General features: G+C 42.1%; 3 protein-coding genes across 3 annotated transcripts; 1 reads left to right on the forward strand and 2 right to left on the reverse strand.

Moving 5' to 3' along the window:
• Nucleotides 1–10,841: 10,841 nt before the first annotated feature.
• Nucleotides 10,842–13,494, reverse strand: LOC134189840 (52 kDa repressor of the inhibitor of the protein kinase-like). The gene has a single exon (XM_062658235.1). The coding sequence runs from the start codon at nt 13,492–13,494 to the stop codon at nt 10,972–10,974; it is 2,523 nt and encodes an 840-aa protein (XP_062514219.1). The 3' UTR covers nt 10,842–10,971.
• Nucleotides 13,495–14,688: 1,194 nt separating this feature from the next.
• On the forward strand, nt 14,689–16,612 carry LOC134189841 (uncharacterized). The gene is made up of 3 exons (XM_062658237.1): nt 14,689–15,756; nt 16,408–16,504; nt 16,560–16,612. Exons 1-3 carry the CDS (start codon nt 14,689–14,691, stop codon nt 16,610–16,612), a joined length of 1,218 nt encoding a protein of 405 aa, XP_062514221.1.
• A 3,688-nt stretch (nt 16,613–20,300) lies between these two features.
• LOC134189843 (oxidoreductase NAD-binding domain-containing protein 1-like) lies at nt 20,301–22,811 on the reverse strand. The gene is made up of 4 exons (XM_062658239.1): nt 22,737–22,811; nt 20,763–21,005; nt 20,602–20,704; nt 20,301–20,537 (listed from the first exon to the last, which is right to left on the reverse strand). Exons 1-4 carry the CDS (start codon nt 22,809–22,811, stop codon nt 20,371–20,373), a joined length of 588 nt encoding a protein of 195 aa, XP_062514223.1. The 3' UTR covers nt 20,301–20,370.
• Between the last annotated feature and the right edge of the window lie 1,822 nt (nt 22,812–24,633).

Consider the following 24,633-nt stretch of genomic DNA (forward strand, 5'->3'; position numbering starts at 1 on the left):
TGGCGACAGCTTTGGCAGCTTTCGCAGATATCCTTTTGCCACGACGTTAAGTTTTCAATTCGGCATCTGCTAAAGTTTTTTTTGAGCCTCTTTTTTCTAGCTATAATTTACTAAACTCCAGCTTTTTTTTGGCTCATCTTTTATGTATCTAACTGTAACGTCTGTTTTAAATAAAGCATTAATTTCTGCATAAATATCTAACTTCTATACCTAACAGCAAATCAACGCAACTTCTCACTTTTCAAGTTCAAAATCTCTCTTAATACAAATCTGTCGCTTCAATCACTAACAACCGTCTTGCATCTGCAATTTAGCTAACTATTCCGCATGGGTCATACGTAGTGAAAACAAAACGCAGGAAGACAGTTTGCGACAGCACGTTAGTAGATTTCGCGGCGACGTAACACTCGAAAAAGTAATAAAAATTCTTAATAGATATGCCTAAAACTTCAGCACAGCTATCTGACTCTACACATCCCACAAAGACTGATCTAATGCTGTCTGATAATTACAGTTATATATAACCAGTAAATCCCAATCCAGTAATAACTTGTAAATTTCCATCCAGTAATTACCGGAATATTCCAAAGCAGTCATTACGTTTTCATTCAGTTAGTGGTTAACGCCTGTATAGATCCTTTCTTACCATATTGACTCAATTATGTCCTAACACAGATATAGATTCTCTCACTAAATATATTTCAAATACAACTCTTAACTAAAATACTAGAAAGTTTGCATGTTTTTTCCATGATATCAATAGTTACAATACATGTAGCTATATTCGGATAAATATTTAAAAACTCTGTTGAACGTGTTGCTCACAAACGATAGGCGCGTATGGATACGCTACAACTAGTACTAGTTGTTGCCGCTTGAATGAAGCCTTCTTATCCGGGTGCACAACTAAAATGAGCGTGGTTCTATATGTATATCCATCGTGTGTGTGTGTGTGTGTGTGTCTGTGTGTAAGTGTGTGTGTGTGTGTGTGTGTGTGTGTGTGTGTGTGTGTGTGTTTGTTTCTGTGGTGTATATATAACTCAATTGGTTAGAGACTGCATTTGAAAAATGGAGACATCCAAGACTTTTGGGTAGAATGTTCAAGTACAAGATAGGAACAGTCGTAATTATTTAAAGCCAAGGAACTCACAAATTGCTTCTCTTAATTTGTGTGTGTAAACAAATCTCAAATTTCTCTCTATGACCACGTTTCATGATAAAACCCAACTATAAAAACCGTTTACGTGTTTGACTACAGATGAATCTACTAACGATTCGTAGAAGTGATTATATGATTCATGAAGTTCTGTAGCCCAATCAATTTGTATTATAACCAGGTAGTGTGTTTGCTTGACAACCAAAAAACATTTTCAAAAGTTGAATAAGCTTACAATTAAATACTCACTGTTCCCATACTTAAAGTATGATCAATCCTTTACTACAATGTTCTGCATCTAACACTGTTGATAGTAAATGTTTTCCTATATCATTTTCTATGTCATTAAATACAATACCAATGTCGCTACGACGGAACTGATTGCAAATGTAGACTGTACATTCAATTGTCTTAATCACGATCGTAAAACAATGACTACTTATACCAGCCTAATATACATAATCTAAACAACTAAGAAGATTGCATGTATATTTCCATGATTACTAAAGTTTCAAAAAAATTTGCAAAGATGTAGAAGATGGTCAAAAAACATAGTTGGATGTGTTAATCACAAAAACAAGGCGTCTACGGATACCCTACAACTAGTACTACTACAGTATTTCTCGCCCAATTATCCTGTTAGGGCAAAAAACTATCCGACCTTTCCAATTAATTATCCGGTTGGAGCAAGCAATAATACGATTCAGTCAATCACATATCCGGTTGGGGCAACTAATTATTCGCTTTAGACAACCAATTATTCGGTTGGGTGACCAATTATCTGACACAGCCAATCATTTATACGATTGAAGCAAACAATTACCTGACTCATGGTTTTAATTCGGAGCAGTATAGATATATGGAATAGCTGGTTACAGAAATAATAAGACGTACTGACGGATGTTGTCGCCGTACTGCTGCACAAGTAAACATGGTAATTATTGTTTTTGCTATAAGTTAATCGCGAAGAAAAAATTATCAGTAATTGTCTAGAAATTAATTATCATCCACAAGTGCGAAAGACAGCACAGAGGCAAGGCACAATAGCAGTCGTCGCAGCGAAAATCAGACTCTTGTCACAGCAAAATGGTAACTTCTGCTACATTTGTGTCCTAAAGCACTTGAAACTTAGCAGGTGCTTTAGGCTTCAACGCGCTTTCTAGCTAAAATGTACTCACAGTAAATCTAAACATGCAAGCAAAATTAGAAAGATTATGTAACAACCACGTTACTCAAACACACGTTGATAACGTACATATTACGTCTACGGTCTAAGTAGCTCTAAACTCTCCAAGTAGATCGTAGTCGACTGCGAATTTGTTTCACTCAGAATTGGACGAGAGCGCAAAGCTGAGAGTGTTGGTGGTGCAGTGGTTATTTTTCTCAAGTCAACGAGACTGTTACCAAATGAAAAACAACAGAGATGTTCAGTTACGACGCACTGCAGCTAGAACCTCACATTCACATGTGTAGTAGCCTAATTGTCTTTGGAACTCATCGTAGCAAACCACAACACTCTGCCTTTGCAGCGACAAACCACTAATCGATAAACATGCGCATCTACAAACATGGCATTGAAAACATGATGCAACACCCCAAAAGTCTTAAATCCCAAAAAATAACAAAAATTATTCTCAATAACATTTGTCTCAGGCTAAAACTATTATTAAAAAATTATTACAAAAAAAGCAACTCTTGCCAAAGCAAATACTTATTACAAAACGTCAATTTAAAACAAAAGTAACAACTCGTATTGATCATTGTGTTCAAGCTCATCATGGACTCTACACATAACTAAAAGTCGCCATAGAAACGAGTCTCAAATATGAGATTGTTACTGATATACACTCTCTAGCGTGCCACAAAATTAGACATTTTCATAAGTACGTGCCTAGCTTTGATGTAAGTTGTAGCAAACCGAAACGCGTACGCCGTTAGGCCGTTCCGAGTTCAGTTAATTGTGTACACGCTGAAACGACATTAAACTGGATATCAGTTATTCACAACTCGGCTCATGACGACATTCCTGTATAACACAAAATATTTCTGTGATGTTATTGTAAATTGTTTCTGTGATAACAATTACATATTCCTACCATTACGATGACTACTATTATGTCAAAACGTCAAACTTAAAAAGCGAGAAGCTGCACGCCCACACCGAGCCCGATGACGTACAGACTCAAAAAGCGAGAAGATGCACGCGCAAACTGAACCCAATAACGTACAGACACGCATTGAGTGCTATGAATCGGAATATGGGCAAGAAGTTGCAAAGAAGCAAGCGACCGGTCAAGTCTCATACTCCGACACACCAGACCGGCTCAAAACATCCAAACGACAAACACGTAACTGACATGGTTGTCAAAGACTCAAGCAGAAATACCGACGGATACAAAAAGTAACGAACGTCAACACAAGTGCCAAAAAACGACGCGCTGTTAGACGACGACTTTTTAGACGAACGTATGGTCATGATCGGCCCACACACAACAACAATACCACTGGACACCGATCTCCTACGTTTTTTCGTAAACCTATCAGCGGAGCTTCGCGAAAAAACGCTACTACTACAAAGTTCGCTTTGTCCGCAGCCTCCTTCATTTTCTAAACAGATCGATATTTAATGGATCCTCAGACAAAATGCGTTCCCCGAAAAAAATACCGGAGTACAGCAACACTAACCAGACAAAAGAACCAGTAGACACCGAAAGACGGAGCTACGGTATTCTTACCAACCTCTGCACAAAAGTCGACAGGCGCTTTTCAATCTCGAAAAAATAGAACACCTCCATTCGTACTTAAGACAATCTCAACTCGCAAATGTACTATCAACATAGCTACAAACGTCTCAAAATCATAACATACGACCCATGTTGGCACAACGAACCGACATCACGAAAAAAATCAACCAACTGAAAATAGACTAATTCACACACTTAGCAACTGCAGTCAAAGACCATTATCAGACTACATAGCACAGCTAAAAAAAGTCCTTATAAAAATAGATGGTAAATGACAACGACTATGGAACACATAGCCCCCAATGAAAGCACAAACATCCAAAAACGCTTGACATACTTTGCGGTGAAAACACGGAACGAGTTAACAGCACGAATACTGGCTTCTCACCAAAAAAATATCTGACTCGATCATAAACTTTAAAAACCGTTTCCGTGTTTTACTACAATTTTTTGCTTGTGAACGATTTGATCAATATGTATATGTCAGACAAGTCACAGTTGAATCCGATCACAAACAGTTAAAAACAATTGCAAAGAAGCGCATGAAAGACGTACCTAAACGTCTACAACGAATGTTACTTTGCCTCCCAAGATACGACCTGCAGATAACATGCAAGAAAGGCACTAAACACTATATTGCTTACACACTTTTCAGAGCCTTCTGGCAAAAACCAAACCAACAGAGTGAATTTTGCCTACAATTAGAAGAAATCTGCATGTAAGAAAGATGGCCCGAAAAAGAAACAATGCTAGATGAGATCAGAGAAGACACTAGCAAAGACGAGAAACTCCAGTGTGTAATGCAGTTGATATCAACAAGATTCCTTGCAATCAAGAGTATTGCTCCAACACCCACCCATCCATATTTCAACAGTAAATTTTAACTGTCATTGCACAATGGTATAGTGTACAAAGAGATCGCATCATTATCCCAAAGACATTGAGAAGCCAATTGATCAAGAAAATCTACAGATTTCATTTGGGAGTTAAAGGATGCTTGAGGAAAGCCAGAGAAGCTCTATACTGGCCAAACATAAATACTGCTGTGAGAGACTTTGTGTCAACATATGACATATGCAATTCTTTCCAACTGGAGCAACAACAGGTACCCCTATTGCCACAAAATATCCCTCATTGACCATGGTCTTAAATAAGAGTTGATCTCTTAGAGCTTCAAAATACACACTATGTCATGGCTGTGGATTATTATTCCAACTATTCTTAGTAGACAAGCTCCAAGACACCTGTAGTACAACCGTGATCCACAAGCTAAAAGGGTATTTTGCACGTCATGGAATACCAGATAAACTCAGAAGTGACAATGGTGCTCACTTCACTAGCAAGAAGTTTGCCAGATTTGTGCACGAATGGCAATTCAAGCATATAACGTCATCATCCCACTACCCACAATCAAACGGAAAAGTGGAGAACAGTGTAAAGTCATGCAAAGCACTAATGAAGACGACGATAAAGGCTAAATCAAACATTTATCTAGCCCTTCTAGACTTTCGGAACACCCCAACCGAAAAGATGCACTCATCACCAGCACAAAGACTATTTGGCCGTCGAACTCAAACCCAACTGCTAATGTCAAAAAAATTGTTGTTACCAAAAACAGTACCACCTGGAGAAGTCAGAAAAAAATCTACACGAAAGCAAAAAGTCTCATGCAAAGTTCTATGATCAGAAGTCAAAAACTATTATCACCTATTGATCCAAGAAATACAGTTCCAATTTTCGATTAAGTTTGGTTAAGTTAGGTTAGCTAACTCAAGTTAACCAAGGTATGTTGCGGCAACCAACCAATCTACATAAACAGCCGCGCGTTATCTTTCAAAACAAAACCCGGATTATCTGCATCTCGTTGTGTTACAATGTCCCCTATTCAGGTGCCTGATATGTCAGCAAACTTTACTGATAATCTGTGTAGCCACCACAGGTTTTTCTTCTCCATTGTCGCAACGTGTAGTGAAAACTTTAGAGCATAAATTCAACATTAGGTAAAATGCAACAGAGGACGAGTTTTCGTAAGAGAAGGACGAAAGTGGACACGCTTTGATGCTGTCCCCACCATGGCGCCTCACTTCGTGAATTTCGTCCCAAGAAACGAAATGACCAGCTACCTTGTTTTGATCAGATTAGAACACAGTGTATCCTAGTCGATTGCTAACAGCAGTTTGCGTTGGTCTAGTAATTTATTTTGCACAAGAGAGGAAGATGAAACGGGCGGAAACGGCTGATCTTGAAATGCACGGTGAGATATAAGTACATTTACTACAGATGCTTTTGTATAAATCTTCAAGCCTTCAGGTGTGCATTGATTGTTTTGGAGGCAATTATTGTCAATTTGGGTACAGGCAAGGTTGCGCCTTGCTGGTCCAGGCCCAACTTTTGAACCTTTTGTGCATTTAGCTCCATCGCTAGAAAGCAATTTGTTTCCCTCATGCTATTGCATTGATGTTTTTCTTTTCACTTTGCGAGAGCAGTACCAAACCATTGCTCGTGAGGGTGTCTATTGGTTGCATAAAATACGAGTTTCGTCGATACGGGTCAGCCCTTGTGACACAGTAGGCGAGGCTGATGGTAGTAGGCGGGACTTAGGCTTTGAGCTCTGCCAGATGCATACGGTAACTATTACCTTTACTCATTGCTCCGTGTATTTCAGTCAGTAAACGTTGTACAAGCACTCTGACAAGTTGTACAACGTTGTACAGCAGTGTGTAAACTAGTTTTTGACTGACCACCGGACATCGCGTCATGTCCATTTAAAATTTGCCGGACATTAGAAACGTCAAGTCGGACATTACAATCATGGCAAATACTACTCATTTACAATTCATCGTATATACATATATATTTTCTTTGATCAATACATCTTTTCTCTATCAGGGCTTGAAAAATAAATCGTCAGGTATTTCAGTGCACCAGCTAGCAATCATCGCATTGGAAGAGTATGACTTCCGAAACCTACTACTCCTATACAATTCACTGGAAAGTCGATTAGTACCGTTTCCACGACGTGTAGCAAACGACGATCCCAAACTGGGGTCCTCTGAGCTGCTGATCAAAGAGCGTGAACACACGTTCCACAGCTCATTTATGTAGAATACTAGGCGGTAACGTGTCCATTGTATCTAGAATAGCGCACGTTATTTTGTAGTACATTAATATTAACTAATAATTTTTCATTGATATTTAAAAAGTAGACACATTTAATAACGCGCGCTACACTATTTGTGTTTATTGATATCAGTGCGGCCGAGAACGGCGGACTGATATCAACCCGCCGCTACCGTACGGTAGTCTCGGTATTTCAGACTGCTTTCTGCACGTGATGGGAAAAGAGAGTGGGAGACTCATAGATGCGCCTTAATATCAACGCGCACCTATGGGTTTCCGTAGATAACTACGAAAGCCGGTAGCTGCGAGTTGATATCAATTCGCCGTCTCGGTCGCACTGATATCAATGGACACTGTAACGCGCGTTAACAAATGTGTAACGCTTTATAATTCTTGAATGCAACAATATACATTTAACAAGCTCCAATGCCCTGCTTCGCCCGCGGGACAACACATGCCAGGTACTCCTCCCTTCCACTTCATAGCGCCACAGTTGACACACGCGTTTGTCATAGAGCCAATGCAACACGGAAGTGGAGGAGAGACAGGTCGCCTTTATAGGTAGACATTATAGCAGAAAGTATCTAAAAATGCGTTTGATGGTATCATAGATGATGTTGGCCATAAATGACTGCAGTAAATAAAAATGTCGCGTATACACTTGGAATGGTATAGCACTTCCGGATATTGCGCTGTCCCGTTGAATGAAATAAAGTCACGTGCAGTTAGACGAATCGTATAGCACTCCCGGATATTGCGCTGTCCGAAATGAAGTCACGTGCAGTTAGACGAAGCCATCAGAGCGGAACTGGAAGTCACATGGAGTACTCACCCGGATAATCCGTTCCCGTATCTAAGGAAGTCACGACTCGTACCGACTCTTGTCATTTCGACAGTCCCGCTAGACGTCGTCTCTTCGAAGACGTTGCTGGCGTTTCGGAGAACAAGTGCATCAAACACGGCAGCGCTACGACGGTCGTAGACTGGCAAACGACTGTGGGCGTATTTTTCAAGACCCGGATATCAGCAAAAATATCTTCCGTTTCCCGGCGTCGCCCGCAATAAACGACACGCTCAGCGGGTACCGTCCGACGTCGGGATCGGGCATTCTAAATTCGGTGGAGATACGATGCGCTTTTCCGGAGATAATCGTGCGCGAGCGGAAGGGAGTGCGATCGGCGGAAAATGGCGTCGTCGTGGTAGAAGTCAGGAAGACGACCACGGACTCACTTTCGACCGGAATGAATTCGGCGTGCGCGAGCCAAATTCGGCCGAGATCGGACTCGCCGTCTTTGAGAAACGCTCCAACAGACGGACACACAGACATACAGATAGACACACAAACAGACACCTCTCCTTTATGTATATAGATATTAATTAATGTGCTATAACGTGCGCTATTCTAGATAAAATGGACGCCTTGTATTCTCGTTGTATTCTAAATAAACGAACTGTGCAGCGTGTGTGCGCGCTCTTCCATCAGCAGCTCAGCCCTTTGTTTGAAAGAGGGCCCCAGTTTGGGATCGTCGTTTGCTGCACGTCGTGGAAACGGTAATAATCGACTTTCCAGTGAATTGAAGACGAGTGGTGAGTTTTAGAAGCTATACTAATGCGATGCGATGATTGCTAGTGCACTAAAATCTTTCTGGCATGTTTAAATAATTAATTTAATTGATTAATAATAATAATTACAAACTTAAACAAATACACACATGCACACATCTAGTTGTACATTTTTTCAGTAATAATGTAGTCATTATTGTAGAGCTATACATTGCAGAAATTTTCAAAAGATAATTTCAAAACTTAATGCACAACTGAAAAAGGTCCTTGGATTGAATTATTGTATGAATTCATGTTATTTTGTTTCTGCTGTGTATGAAATCTCTACAATAGCTAATATACCACATTTGAGGGTGAGCGGTCATCTGTGTATGTGTACATATCTATATATACATATAGTACGCAGGCCCATAGCAAGCAAATCGAAGGTTGTCCGGCCTAACGTGCACTAACAAGCATGTGTAAAGGTAACCTCGTACTTCAACTGCTCCGTGGAGCTGTAAAATTAGTCTGAAAGTTTAAGACTACCTCGATCTAGTCGACAATTGCAAAACATGGAGTTTGCATGTATGTGATCAATACCGTAAGCTGTCCTTTTACTAACTAGATTACTTACTTGAATGAAAGTAGATGAAATACGCCTCTGGTAAAAGTTCGATGGCTCCTACGACACGAGTATCTGTCTAGACACAGTAGACAATGACATGCACATATTGTGTATTACGAAGATTTACCAGAGACCTATTTCATCTATTTCCATTTCAAGTAAGTAATCTAGTTAGTAAAAAGACAGCATACGTTATTGATCACATACATGCAAACTCTACATTTGCAATTGTCGACTAGATGGAGGTAGTATCAAACGATCAAACCAATTTTGCAGCTCCACGGGCAGTTGAAATACGAGGCTACCTTTACATATGCTTGTTAGTAAATGTTAGGCCGGACCACCTTCGATTTGCTTGCTATGGGCCTGCATATTATATATATATATATATATATATATATATATATATAGAGAGAGAGAGAGAGAGAGAGAGAGAGAGAGAGAGGGAGGAAGGGAGGAAGGGAGAGAAGGAGGGAGGGAGGAGGGAGGGAGGAGGGAGGGAGGGAGGGAAGGAGGGAGGGAAGGAGGGAGGGAGAGAGAGAGACGCTGCATGAAGACCATAACCTCAAAAGCTTCATCAATGAACAGCATACCTTTCTCTAAGACATACTCAAATTTGATGGAACAGTTGTCCGTGAGACTGTGGCAGTATAATGCCAAGCTATTATACAGTAGACTGAACCTGGATTTTGATGACTTGTGGGATTTTCCTGTTACTGTAATGTAGTTATGTTTAGGGACTGGGTGGGTAGGGTAGTTTGGGGTAGTACGGGGCAGTTTGGAGTAGTTTGCATAGAAGAAGAATATATTTAATATATATATATATATATATATATATATATATATATATATATATATACATACATACATATATGTACACATACACAGATGACCGCTCATCCACACATGTGATATATTAGTTATTGTAGAGATTTCATACACTGCAGAAACAAAATAACATAAATTCACACAATAATTCAATCCAAGGACCTTTTTCAGTTGTGCATTAAGTTTTGAAATTATCTTTTGGAAATTTCTGCAATGTATAACTCTACAATAACGACTACATCATTACTGAACACATGTACAACTAGATGTGTGCATGTGTGTATTTGTCTAAGTTTGTAATTATTATTAATCAATTTAATTAATTATTTAAACATACCAAAAAGATTTCAGTGCACTAGCAATCATTGCATCGCAAGAGTATGGCTTCTAAAACCCACTACTTGTCTCCAATTCACTGGAAAGTCGATTACTACCGTTTCCACGACGTGCAGCAAACGACAATCCCAGACTGGGCTGAGCTGCTGATGGAAGAGCGCACACACACGTTCCACAGTTCGTTTATTTAGAATACGAGAATACAAGGCGTCTATTGTATCTAGAATAGCACACGTTATAGTACATTAATATTAAATATATTGTTCTTACAGAAAGTTAAATTTAAAGCGCGTTACACATTTGATAAAGCGCGCTACAATGTTTGTGTCCATTGATATTAGTGCGGCCGAAAACGGCGGACTGATATCAATCCGCCGCTACCGGCTTCCGTAGATAACGTCATAAACACGTGCAATCAGCGAGCGAATGAGGAATGATTATACGTCCCAGGGGAGTACGCAGGAATTATCCAAGGGGGGTTCACAACTTGATTACAACTGTTCTATTTTTGGCAGTCAAACACACCATGACCTTCTTTAATCTTAGCAATACGTGCTGTGAGACTAGCTGTTACTTGGGTAAATGAAACTATTAGAAAGCAAATAACTTGCTCAACATCAAGAGTTATCAAACAGCATACTAGGTGCTTCAATTCTACGTGGATGTTTCTGCATAAACAGTTTGCAGACGTGGTTAATATCAACAGGTGTAGCGTAGTTGACGTGGATGAGAGCTGCAGCAGCAAGACGGTCTTCACTCTGAGTGCTGCGCAGGTAGGTGTTGAGCCGTCGCAGAGCAGAACCGGATCGCTCACAGGAACAAGTGCTCAGAGGCAGTGTTGCAAAAAGCTGCATAAGGACACGCAGGTTTGGCATTGTGCAGACACCAGGAGCCAGGCAGTCTTTCAGAGATTGGGAACGAGACTGCGGAGGAATGTTGAGCCATTTTCTCTTCCAACGAACAAATTCCTCATCAACAATGTCAGGGTTCGGCAAGTCAGCACTGTAGAATATTACAGCCTCTTCAATGTCCTGAAAAGATGATGTTTCACTGATAGAAGACGGCAGGAGTGATTGTAGTCTAGCAACTTTCTGCACATGCTTTGCAAATCGGGCTTTCAAGTCTGCAAGCAAATGATCTAAAAAGGGCAGGAGAACTGTAACTTTAAAGTACTGCTTGGGATCAGAGCATTGATAATTAGAACGATGCTGCTGCCGTTGGCAAGTTCTGGGCACAACTGGAGCAATATCAGACTTAGCAGCAAGGCAGCAACTGTGGTTGTAAATTCTGTCTGAAAATGCAGTCAGTTCATCTGCGTTGAAACGTATGCTAAGAAGCTCTTTCTGACAATCTTCTATCATCATCAAGCCAGAGTAGAGATCTTGAGAAACTCCCTGCAACCTTTTAATGGGTTCTCGAACGTACGAGAGCGTACGGTGCAAAACAACCATTGCATAAATAAAAGAGAAGGATTCCAAGGACTTTAAATGCGCAACCGCATCCTTCTTGTCATCAGCAGAGAATCCGTCACTAAACATGGCGTAGTGTCTACTCCCATAAATTATTACTTCGCACAGCTCTACTAGGTATGGATGACACTGCATGAAGCGCTGCCACCCATCAATATTCTCCACCCATCTGGTTATACAAACATTAAGCAGAGGAGAGCCATGTGCTGCTCCAGCTTGCTGTTGCCTTTCACATACTTGCTTTAGTAGACCTTCCCTCTTTGGTGATGCTCTAATCCAAAGAGTGATGGCCTTGATGACAGAAATACAATTTCGGACGCATGGCTCTGCACAGGCTTGTGCTATTACAAGGTTGAGGGAATGACCGGAACAGTGAGTGTATACTGCCTTTGGCTGCTTGTCTAGAATTCTTCTCTGAACACCTGACTTCTCTCCACTCATTGTTGACGCTCCATCATAACCCTGTCCACGGAGATCCTCAAGTGAAAGACCAAGGTTTGTCAGAAGTCCAGTGATAGCCTGTTCAATATCAACAGCACGAACTCGTACCATTTTTACGAATGAAACAAATTCTTCTCGTATCTCACCAGACGCATCTACAAACCTCAGGCAAACAGCCAAGTGTTCCACATTGTGACTGGAAATTTCATCTGCCAACACAGCATAAAACTTGGCCTCTTTCACTTCCTCAACAATTTTTGCGCGAATAATGTCAAAACCGATAATACCCATTATATCATTCTGTGACCTTGGTGACAGGTATGTACCATTCCGTGCCAAGGGCTGTTCCAGGTGCTTCTTCAAGACTGCATCATTAGCAGCTTGGTTCTTAAGCAATGCCAAGAAATTTCCAGGATTACTGCTGGATGAAATCCCTTCTCGGTGTCCACGCAGTGCTAATCCTTGTTTCGTCAAATACAGTATGGCACGAACTATCTGTTGCAAAATATGCTTATTTGTGGTCAAGCGATCTTGCAGTACCGTGCGTACCATAACATCAAGTCTAGAATCAGGGTTATCTACAACTGCTCTGAATGTATCTGCTTCGTCCATGCAGTGAGCATGATACGTGTGTTTTGCATGAGCTGCCAGCGACTCGCTCAGCTTCACCCAGTTGCGAAAAGGCACGTTTACAAAGAGGCCTTTGTCAGCACGAGTCTTCTCTGAACACAACAGAGCGCATGGTGCACAATACACAGCATCATTGGATGGGCTGTAGACTAGCCACGAGTATTTAGTAAGCCAATCCGTGTTAAACTTGCGGTTACAGCCATACGAACGAGTAGAAGGCAGTACGGTAGGCGGCGAAGTATGCCTAAAGAGTAATTTGTACTTCTCACCTCCGGAAAGCGCTGAAACGGCTGTGGACACTTCTTTGACTGACATTCCAATCTTGATAGTGAGACCTACGTCAAATGGGCGACCAACGAAATCCGTGCACGTCGTGGCATTCTCCCTCACCGTGTCTTGGACCTGAGTGTCTAGATTTGACGTCGGGTGGCTGTTGCTTTCCTCAGTCAACACAGAGCAAAGCCGTGGCCGTCGGTTCGGTGGCTGGCAGTCCTCACGATCATTATGTTGCTCACCGCCCGCATCGAGTCGACCAGCTTCGCTTGATGGCCTTTTATGAGCCGCACGGAAGAACGCTGCAATGCTCTGTTGATGCGCCATTTTAGCTTGTCCTCGGAGAACCGTAATCAACACCGTGCAAGCGCATGAGTTACATAAACTTCATCTCGGCCTTGTAGATCCAGTAATAGGCGCGCCGAAAAGTTAAGTGCTGTACTACTTTATAGATTTATATTATTTTTTACAGATAATTTCAATGTATCCAAAATCGGGAGTCTCGTTGTGTCTTCTGCTGTCCCCATATGTAATGGTGCTGTGTAGTTGCGCTCATGCGGCATTGCCTAATTCGAATTCCGCCATTACCTAGCGCCTAGAGGGGGTTCGTCCGAACCCCCTCGAACCCCCTCTGCGTACGCCCCTGCGTCCATGTGCTCAGTTGTCACTTAACTAAAGTGCGTTCACGAATTAGAGCGACTGGTGGAATGTAGGGTACACCCTAAGGCGTGGCGTAGTGCTTGTGTAAACGGATGTTATGTTGTCACAGGAGGCAATTAACATCTATGTTTCAGAGTGGATGGTGTCAATGACAAATTAGGTAACGCTAGTATTACATGAAAGTGTAGGTATGAATGTGTTGCCTCTGGCTGCCTCGCTGGCTGGAAACGCGGTTTCCTTCATGATGCAATGATATACTAAAAATTGTCCTTTTGCTATAACCCATGACTACAGAAATGGATGTTTCTATGCGCTCACTGGTTGTATGTGTCAGTTGCCTCTTCTAGGAACAGCTATATGTACGAGATACATACACTCATTCACTTCTGGCTCAGAGAAGCGTCTGAAAACCACGAGAACTTGACTAATTTACCATATCAGAACCAAACTGCATAGCCATTTAGTGCATTCTTGAGCGTTGATGACATCACTATGAGGACTTTGACCTTCCTAGTTCCTCTGACCTACAGTATAGTCAGAAATGGGTCTTATATACTAAATGGTGAACTTCAAAATCCTCCCTGGTTACGTAACCATGCATCTACTCAAACCAAATGAGCGTTGATGACGTCACTAATTAGGAAAACTCTGACCTTTCTGCCTCCTGACCTACAATATAGTCAGAAATGGGGCTTATCTAGACTAAATGGTGAACTTCAAAATTCTTCTTGGTTACCTAATCATACAACCACCTGACTAAAACACCAGCCACCATTTACTCAAATTAATTATCACTTTGATTTTGTTGGATTTACTTCTACTTACAACTGTGTTCATCTATTTTCTAATTTCTGTATGGCAATGCACAAAGGGAAACATCTCAGAAGTATTGAAAAGACCTGGGTGCTTAAACTGCATGACTTCTTTAAGAGAGAAATGCAGGAAAAAGTTATGCTGCTGGACAAGCCAGCTGACCGTGTAGCTGAGGCTATTGGTATAAATAGGTCCACTGTATATCGGATCTGCAAAGAACAGAAAGAAAAGGAACATGTCAGCAGTCCAACGAAAAGAGGTAAAATGGAACACAGTGGATCACTTGAAGAGTACACAGACAATTTTCAAGAAGGTGTCATTAGACGCAGAATACATAGATTCTATACAGACAAGACCTTCCCTACCATGTCGTTGCTGCATGCAGCTTTAGTACATGAAGTCAACTACCCTTTCTCTAAGACAAGTTTGTATAAGACAGTACGTAAGATAGGTTTTGCCTACAAAACTATGAACAGGAAAAAATGTCTCTACGAGCAAAATCGTATCTTAACAGCAAGGGTCAACTACCTGAAACAAATACAAGGATTCAGAGAAAGGAATAGACCCATTGTATACTTGGATGAAACATGGCTACATCAACACCACACTTTGGAAAAATGCTGGACAGACTACGATGGAAAAGGTGGATTAAGAATTCTTAGTGGAAAAGGGAAGAGGCTGATTATTTTACACGTGGGAGGAGAAATGGGATGGACACCAGAAGCAGAGTTGGTTTTCGTGGGGAAAAAAGACACTGGTGACTACCACAATGAAATGAACATTAGTCATTTTATGGAGTGGTTTGAGCATAAACTTCTACCCAATTGCCCACCTCAATCAGTTATAGTTCTAGACAATGCAAGGTATCACAATGCTGTAGTAGAAAAGATCCCTACGAAGTCTTCCAGAAAGCAAGATATGATTGACTGGCTGGCCAAACATAAAATACTCCATGAGCCCAAAATGTTGAAAGTCGAACTGTTTGACCTAATCAAAAGATCCAATCCCATTTCTGTGTACCAGACGAATGTTCTAGCAGCGAAGTTTGGATGCGACTGTCTACGGCTATCCGTGGGACACTGCGAACTCAATCCCATTGAGCTGGTATGGGCACAGGTAAAACGACATGCTGCACAGCACAACACAGGGATAGCTGGGTTTACCATGGAAAACATCAAGCGCCTGTGTAGAGAAGGTCTAGCAAACATTACTGTGGAAAAGTGGGCAAACTGCGTGAAGCACGTACGTGAGAAAATGGAGAAGCATTACAGGACAATACACGGTGTTTTAGACGACGTTGTAGCGCAGATGGTCATTGAAGTTGGTCCTGAATCAGAAGATTCGTCGTCGTCGTCTGAAACTGAAAGTTCCAAGGATAAAGACTAGAAACGGATCCTAGACGAACCCATTCCTAGCTAACTGACACCCCAACTGGGAAGTTTACTGTGTTGGGTTACTGTTAACAGCCTGCTACTAGCTATAACAATTATGTACTTAGCTTTATGCAATTAAATCTAATCCCGCCTTAGCTCCGCCTTTCTCCGCCCCCTAACTCATTAAAATACAGGAAATTGGCTCTAGTAACTTCAGTTACATCTCTGTAGCCTAACTGTAAGTGTAATTAGATCCGGCAAGTGAAGAGCTTTCGATTGATACCAATATCCGCCCGGAGGGCAACACCTTTGTCGCGCAAATGGCCACATTCCACCAGTCTCTCTAATGCGTGAACGGACTATAATTTACCAAGTCTTACAGCGTGTACTGTAGAATGGAGGAGAAGACGAAGACAAACCCACACGAACTAAACAAGCGGTGAATCGACGAGATGACTATATTTACGGCAATGCTAAACAGAGTGGTTCGGGTAGGTCTAGTGAGCCTGTTGGCTGGTCAGGTTTCAAGTATTCCTGTTTCCGTAGATTGCTTGACGACTGTCCACATAAAGTTTGATGCGAACAACGTCAAAGGGTAGTCACGGAGCGGTGGAGGCTGACAGGTCGGCATGGAAACGTTGTAGCATTCGACGAAGTTCGTCCACAATGTAGGCTTTTCTGCTTCTACTCTCCAGACAAGTCTAGGAAGTGACTGGTGTAGTTTAATTGTGTATGAGACTATTGTTGCTGTGTAGTAGTAGCTAGTACACCACATGTAATATTTGAATTGAATTGAAGTGGCGTATGATACACGCATGTGTTGTACACAAAAGATCTGGCGACTTGCTTCACGTTCGCAGCTAATTCGGTAAGAATTCACTGAGTATAGAAATGCCCACAATACAAAAAGAATTCGAATTCGTTTCTGCTCGAATACGACACGAGTTCTGCTGAATTTCCGTGTGAATACAGAGCAATTTCTCGCCTAATTCCGCGTTGTTTAGTAAGTATTCGGTCCGAAGTCACTAGAGTGAAAGTGGCCAAAACTTGCAAGAAACCCGGAGCGAATTCGCTTGAGTCTAGGGGTAAATTCAGTGCGAATACGCAACGGATTCTTCCGAATTTGAGTGCAAATACGAATAATATTATCACCAAATTCTAGCCGAATTCGCATCTCAACTTTCCAAAAGACATGTCCACAATTTCTAACCATATTTGTCAGACCTACACACACTATGCACCAATTTGTCCCAGAACAGTTACCGCCCCAAAGAATTTTCTAATTCTGGCCTCCGCCGTATGTTGAAGTTGTAGAAATGAATCCATACTCATGCCTAAAGCTAGGTTTACAATATGACGCTGATGACGCCCGCGAAACGCTCGCGCAAAGACACCGAGTAGGTGTCAAATGCTGACGCTGACGCTGTACCACACAATATCAAGCTCGGTTCACAATACGACGCTGACGTTGACGATGACGATGACGCTGACGATGACGATGACGCTGGCGTGAGCGTCGTATTGTGAACATGTCAACGTCGACGACGTTCGTCGCAGCGTTCGTCCAGCGTTATTGACGCTGGAGTTGACTCGAGTTCAACTCTAGCGTCGATTCCGGAAGTGTACCAACGTAAGCGGAAAACACGTGATTACTTTCTACAAATCAAAGAACAGTCTTATCAAATCCCGGATTTCGCATGGAGGGTCTAATCGACAGCGTGCGGAGTTATCCGTGTCTTTGGCGCGTACATCTGTCGTTCAGCCTCATCTCTGCAAGGAGATTATGAAATTCTCCCTGTTGCCGCCTTCGTTGAAAGATTGGTCTGACCCACATTTGCCGTTGTTGACATTCTCTAGCTCTACGCCTATGGCGACGAATGAGAAGTAGAAGAATTACAATTTCTTCGTCCATCTACGATACACACGTGGTGTTACAATAACGTGCGTTAGCATGCGCTCAACGCTCCAGTATCCAGACAGGTGCTGACCAACGTCTCCTGACGCTCACGGAAAAATATTGTGAATGGTACAACGTCATCGTCAGCGTCAGCGTCAATGTCAACGTCCAGCGTCATCGTCAGCGTCAACGTCAACGTCAGCGTCGTATTGTGAACTAGGCTTCATTTGATGAGCGTCAACGACTACGCGAATGTTCATCATAATCGTATACAAAAGTCTGTGATTTGGTTTTCAATTCCTGAGTTTCTCTCTCACTAAGTTGCTGCGGAGCTAGACGCTTCCACATTATTTGGCAGCCTGCTGCTGGAAGCCCGCGGTATTTTCGATACGTTTTCCCAAGCGTTTTTCTTGCGCCTCTCATCTCTAAGCTACCGTGACTTGATCTGCCGCAAGCAGCCGTACCTACTGTACACGTATACCATAATTTACTTCTGGTCCTTTCACTCCCGCATTTGATCTCTGATTTGTCCACAAAAGGCACGTGTTTCCATTCCAGTAGACGCTAGCGCACTTTCGGTTTGGACGGTAGAGTTGAACTTGAATCATGCAACTCTAGCGTCGGCGACGCTGACGATGCTGACAACGCTCGTGACGCGCGCGACGTGCGAGTGTTTACAATATGACGCCCGCCTGAGTGTCGTCGCTAGCGTCGTCAGCGTCATATTGTAACCCTAGATTAAGGCTCTACCTCTGTTTGTTTGGTAGCTGCTAACGAGAATTTGGCCATTGGGCGTCCATCCTGTACATGGTGTTTAGTGTTTTTGCTGTAAATTACACAAGGGTTTAGCACAGAAATAACGACTAGTCTACATTTGCACGTGCATGTTTCCTAACAACAACAAGAGGTGTCTAGAGAGCGAAGGTGCTGGATTCAGGCGCCATGCAGTACGTGTATAGCAACAGTGTTCTCGCGAGCGTACAGTACCATCAGTACCGTCATTTTGACGGTTTGAGACAAAAGATGGACGTTTGGAGAGGGGAAAACAGCAATTATTGACGGTTGGAAACAAATAGGACAGCCTTACCACACGTAGTGTGGGATGTCTTCCTACAAGATCCATTGTGGATCTAATCTTTGGATCTACTCTTTGGGCGTGGTCTCTTTGTTAGTGTTTGGGGACAATTACCATTGACGTACTTTCACACATGATCTGCTAATGAGACTGTGTATGGTTGCAGCAGATGTTCTACTAATTACTGTCTATTTTCAATCCCCTGGTTTGTACGTACACTTTTGCAGATCTCTTTACAGCTGGATGTATTGATTCACTAAATCGTTATGGTTATAAAAACATAGTGATCAAAGCAAGCTGATCCTCTCTCACAAAGCACGCTTGCAGCTACAAATTCTCAAAGCATTTTGTATGGATTTTACACATGATTGCGTTAGACAACTAGAAACGTAGCGTAGCGTCTTAGTTGTGGTCAAAAAGGATAAATGGTCAGAAGGCGTAGCTATGCCTTAGTATCCCTATATTCATTAAATACTATTCATTTCATTTTTAAGTTTGACGGCACAGTAGCCCATGCAAGGTATATGCACAACTTACTCTTCTAATTAAAGCTCAGCTCACAATACCAGTTTTAATTAAGTTACGTCAACTTGTCATTGTAATAATATAGTGTATTATCTGTCTGTCTGTGTTATGTTCAACAAGGTTATGTCAATTAGGTTTATTCGACAATTTCTGAGTGGCAATAATATTGAATAGTCTAACGATCATGCAGTAACTAATATACATGCATCAGGTAGATAGTGCAACTTTGAAAAAGATAAAGTAAAAGTATAATGTTATCACCAAATATGCCAACATTAAACATTTGATGACGTCATTGTTTGGCGTCATCATATATATATATATATATATATATATATATATATATATATATATATATATAATAACGTCATATTGACGGCTGAAAAATCCTGGCTCAAACACTGTAGCCATGTACCTGACTTGTAACATTCTGCTTCTTCCACAGTCTGCATAGTGGTTCTGCAGTGTGGCAGCTAGAATTTTCGGTGTGCGTGGCTGAGAGGCCGCAATGTTGTTGCAAACGTCACTATAGTGTTGTCTTCAACAGAAAGTTGGCGTTCCACGGGAATTTGCGATGGGGACGTGCATTGTCCATGATAGCGCGTCTGTTTGTGGACGAAGCAATTAACGTGTAAGTACGCAAGTCTGCATGGAGACGCTTCGCACTATGTTTAGCTAAAAACTAATGCATTGGAAACCCAGAAACCTTAGCTGAGACGAGAGAATTGGGCTAAAGCCTCAGTGTGCAAACATTATCACGTGACGAGATATGTGATTACATACACTGGCCGAGGGTTTAGCACTGTCATGTGCCTCTCTATTGATTAATTCAGGAATGGACTTAACCATTTTTCAAATAGCTACCACCACTTCTCATATAATATTTGTGATTCATCTATTCCTGTGTGTTCAAGCATCTTGCAAACACTCTCACTCATTGGTGGAGGACCACATACATAGCAGAGAAGACGCCTTCTATCAAGTGATTGTATCTTCTCATGGAGCACGTGGCTATTTATCCGCCCAACTAAAAATAGGAAGGCAATGTTAAAAACTGCAGGATTAATTTGATAGAAGCAAATGAGACAAACATTGGTAGCCTTGTGGCACACTGGTGCTATAGCGTTCTTGTCCAGTAATATAGAAGAAGACTTGAAAGTATGAATTCTTGACTGATAGAGAACGGAAATGATTCTGAAAAGAAGTCATAATGTTTCTTGCTCAAACCAATATCTTGACTCACACACTGTACCTCAAATAGAAATTCTCCGGTTTCTACTGCGCTGTAAAGCAATACAACTTTCTTTGAAGAAGACCGTTTATTTTGTTTTTTCAATTTCTCCTGTAAATCTACAGCATGCCTTGCAATTGATGCTATTGGAGTAATTCCAACGCCTCCAGCAACTAGAAGAAGGTCACCTGAACAGTCCTGACCAGATCCATCATAGAAGAAGTCACCCCCACAACGGACAGACACTTTGCTCCCTATATGGCACTAGAACAGATAAAAACATACCTTTATGTCAAGGTATCCTGTATATAAGTGTTGTGTGTTGTGTCGTGTTGTGTTGTGTGTTGTGTTGTGTGTTGTGTCGTGTTGTGTTGTGTTGTGTGTGTGTGTGTGTGTGTGTGTGTGTGTGTGTGTGTGTGTGTGTGTGTGTGTGTGTGTGTCTGTGTCTGTGTGTGCATTATGTGTGTCCGCGCGTGTGCATGTGTCTTGTTAAATTCAGTCGGTGATAAATAACTATCCGTTTACATGTTAAATTCAGTTGTTGAATTTAGTTGGATGCTAATTAGTAAAACTGTTAAATTCAGTCTGTCGTTGAAAGAACAACGTATAATAGTGCCCTCAATCACTTGGTTAGGTCTAGACTTTTTAAGACGTGTACCATTCGCTCCGACTGTTTTTAACAATGTACACTGTTAAATTCAGTCAGATAGCGCGCGTTAGACGTCAAGCACAATGGCCGCTTCTTTGTTAAATAGACATCCGCTCTCATTGATTTGCAGTGTAAGGGTGCGTTCGAATACTAGTTCCAGTTCTAGAACTGGAACTGCCAGAACTGTCAGAACTGTTGGAACTGTTGCTAGCAAACAAACGCTTAGAATTGTCAGCAAGTTGAGCATGCGCATAGGCTCATACTTCCGGTAAGCGTCAATACCAAGTAGCATGACGTTTCTACTCCACTTGTTGTAGTCTCTTCGAACATCAGCAGTGCTTTCGCTTTCGGTTTTTTGGAGCTGCTCGCGCCAAGAAGGTCACTGTAATCAGTTCCAAATGTCGTTTCTTCTGGTGTTTGCCAAGATGGTCGCCACAAGTGTTCATTATAACCAACAAGAAGTTCCACAACGGTCCCAGCATCTTTACCCGTCATTTCACTTCGTCAACCTCCGAGAATTTTGCATGTAGGGCGTGACAGTTCCAACAATTCCAGCTCGCTAGGCAGAACTGTTAGAACTACCAATCGAACGCTATGGAACTTTTCTCCCCCTACAATTCCAGTTCTAGAACTAATATTCGAACGCGCCCTAAGATGCTTGACCTGTTTTAGCTTTATGAGTTCCATTCGTGAACCAGCTACAGCTACAGTGTATGATCTAGTCAACTAAACAATCTACTTCACTAGACTGTCGCACATCAGCGTAGTACGCTCCTGCTTTGTGTTGGCTAGTGCGACAAAATCAGGGAAGCTCCAGACAATATTTCAGATTGCTTGTGTACAAGTGCGCATGTCAGCCGTACTTGCACTAGAGACGAACTAACTACTAGAGACGAATTCAAACTCTGAAACAAATGCGCTAGAAAGATTTATCGTATAGCGTTTCTAACACATTCGCTCTCTAGCATGAACTAACGATAATAACCTATTAATCACCGAGTAAGGTTAGTTCAATTACTGTCCTAACGTGTACAACATTCAGAAGCTGCCATTTTGTCTAACATCTAACGCGCGCTATTTCAATGAATTTAACAGTGTACATTGAAGAAAACATTCTGAGCGTATGGCACGCGTGTTAAAAAGTCTACACCTAACCAAATGATCAAGGAAATCATTCTGCATTGTTCCTTTAGCACCAGACTGACTTTAACAGAGTCTTTTCAACAACAGACTGAATTTAACATGAACACTTTATTTAACACAAGCTATGAAGACTTCAGTCGGTCTTAGACGTATCTTGTTAAAAAGACTCTTTTTGAAACGATAAAGAGAGTGTTCTTAATTACGGGCCTGTCGTCCACACTGGCAACTAGATCGTGATCCTGATCCAACCGCAATGATGTCCACACTTGCCACTGCATTGCGATCTGGTCGCGATAATTCAATTCACATCGCAAGGTGGTAGCATCGAAGCCAGACCGCTTTTGCACGTGAGGGGGTGGGAAAGGCAAGTGAGAGGGCGGGGAGAAAAAAGCAGTCTGAGGACTACGCCAATCAAACCTAGTTTGGAAGAGGAGGGTTCTTGTTCGCTCAATTGCAACCGCACCAATCAAAACCCACGCCTTCAGGAAGACAGCCAATTGGTGATGAGAATGCTAACAGCAACGCAGCAGGACACGCTATTGCGTATGCAGGTGCAAAAGGTTATGACGTAAGTGATTGCAATTACCGCTTACTAAGGTGTTAGAGTGTGAGCGTACAAACGTCCTTGTTGTCTGGTAGTTATGGATGACTTCCGAGCAATGCCTGATGATGAAGCCATTGCAACTGCCGTGTCCACGCAGCATTCTGACTCTGTTTGACGTGCAGAATTTGAAGCCAGCGCCACTGCAGATGCTATCTCTTCGCCTCCTTGTCCGTGCTTTCCTACAGGCTTTACAAAGTCGCTAATTTTTCATCTTCTCCCGCACGTTTCTGCCAGACTAGCATTGCAGCCAATGGCTTCCGGCAATATCCCGCGGATCCTGTGGTGCTAGTGGTGACTCCATTGAATTCGCTGATGGGAGATCAGGTCGCTATTTTAAGCGCAAAGGATTTACAGCTGCCTTTGTTGGTGAGTCCGAATCGTCAGACGCTGCTATCAAAGTAGGGAAATTCCCCTATGTCTCTGGCAGCCTCCCCCCCCCCGAAGTGCTTGTTGGTCGCGACTCACGCAAGTGGCGATGCGCCTTACAAGCAAATGAGTTGAGAGAGCGGTTCGTGGCCGTGGTAGTGGACGAAGCTCACACAGTAGTTCAGTGGTAAGGCCAAATCCTGTCTTTTCTTGTGTTTTGTAGTTGACTAGTTGCAATTGGTGATGTGAAATTCCTGCTTGGTCCCAAACAAGCTGTGTTTTTCACACCCTGACGTAAACTTACTGCCGCAAATTCTGCACTTGTGACGATACAGACTTCCTAGGCGTAAGCAGACTGCTTGCCGTAAATGACACAATGAATCGTGTTAGTAAACAACAACTGGTTCTCAAATCACTGTAAGTAGATTGCTAATTAATAGCTAATAACTGTGAGACTTGTTTAGTGTAATAACGAGTTAAGTCGTTACGCCTACTTCCGAACTCACGTACAATAGCGTAGTCCCCAGACCGCTTTTTTCTCCCCGCCCTCTCACTTGCCTTTCCCCCTCACGTGCAAAAGCGATCTGGCTCCGAGGCTGCAAGGTGGATTTGATTGCGGTCGGTTGAATCCAATCAAAAATAGTGGGCGTTACCTCCACGTACGCTACGCGTGTAGTAGGAGCATCTAACACTCCTCACCCGTCCTTGGTCTCACTCACCTTACCTCGCTGTATCAACGCTTAACACAAGCAAAGAAGCCACACGTATATACACATCGGTCATCAGTAACGCGATATCGAAAAGAAGGCAGAGGTACAGTGTAGCGTTTTCAAAGTGCAGTGTGGACACTCGCTATCCCGATCAGATCGCGATCAGCAGGATTGCGATCAAATCATCACGATCCAATCGCAATTCATTCTGGTCTAGTGTAACAAAATGTGTTAAAAAGCATCTTTTTAACACTGACTGAATTCTTCATAGTCTCTTTGCTAAAGCCTTTTTAATGCGTTAGAAAAAGCTTTTTTAACACCAACTGAATTCCTCATAACACATGCACGTGCGTGTGCGTGCGTGCGTTCGTGCACGCGCGTGCGTGTGTGTGCATGTATAGTCCTTTCACTGAACCCTCC

This window comes from Corticium candelabrum, chromosome 14, assembly GCF_963422355.1.
Source record: "Corticium candelabrum chromosome 14, ooCorCand1.1, whole genome shotgun sequence".
In the NCBI taxonomy this organism is placed as follows: domain Eukaryota; kingdom Metazoa; phylum Porifera; class Homoscleromorpha; order Homosclerophorida; family Plakinidae; genus Corticium; species Corticium candelabrum.

Coding starts and splice junctions, on each gene's coding strand:
- LOC134189841 (XM_062658237.1), top strand. CDS start 14,689: ATGCACAAAGGGAAACATCTCAGAAGTATTGAAAAGACCTGGGTGCTT. Junction 15,757..16,407: donor TTGAGCTGGTATGGGCACAG/GTAAAACGACAT, acceptor CGTGTACTGTAG/AATGGAGGAGAAGACGAAGA. Junction 16,505..16,559: donor TGCTAAACAGAGTGGTTCGG/GTAGGTCTAGTG, acceptor CTGTTTCCGTAG/ATTGCTTGACGACTGTCCAC.
- LOC134189840 (XM_062658235.1), bottom strand. CDS start 13,494: ATGGCGCATCAACAGAGCATTGCAGCGTTCTTCCGTGCGGCTCATAAA.
- LOC134189843 (XM_062658239.1), bottom strand. CDS start 22,811: ATGCAGTGGCAAGTGTGGACATCATTGCGGTTGGATCAGGATCACGAT. Junction 20,705..20,762: donor CCGGAGAATTTCTATTTGAG/GTACAGTGTGTG, acceptor ACTTCTTTTCAG/AATCATTTCCGTTCTCTATC. Junction 20,538..20,601: donor TGTGCCACAAGGCTACCAAT/GTTTGTCTCATT, acceptor TCCTATTTTTAG/TTGGGCGGATAAATAGCCAC.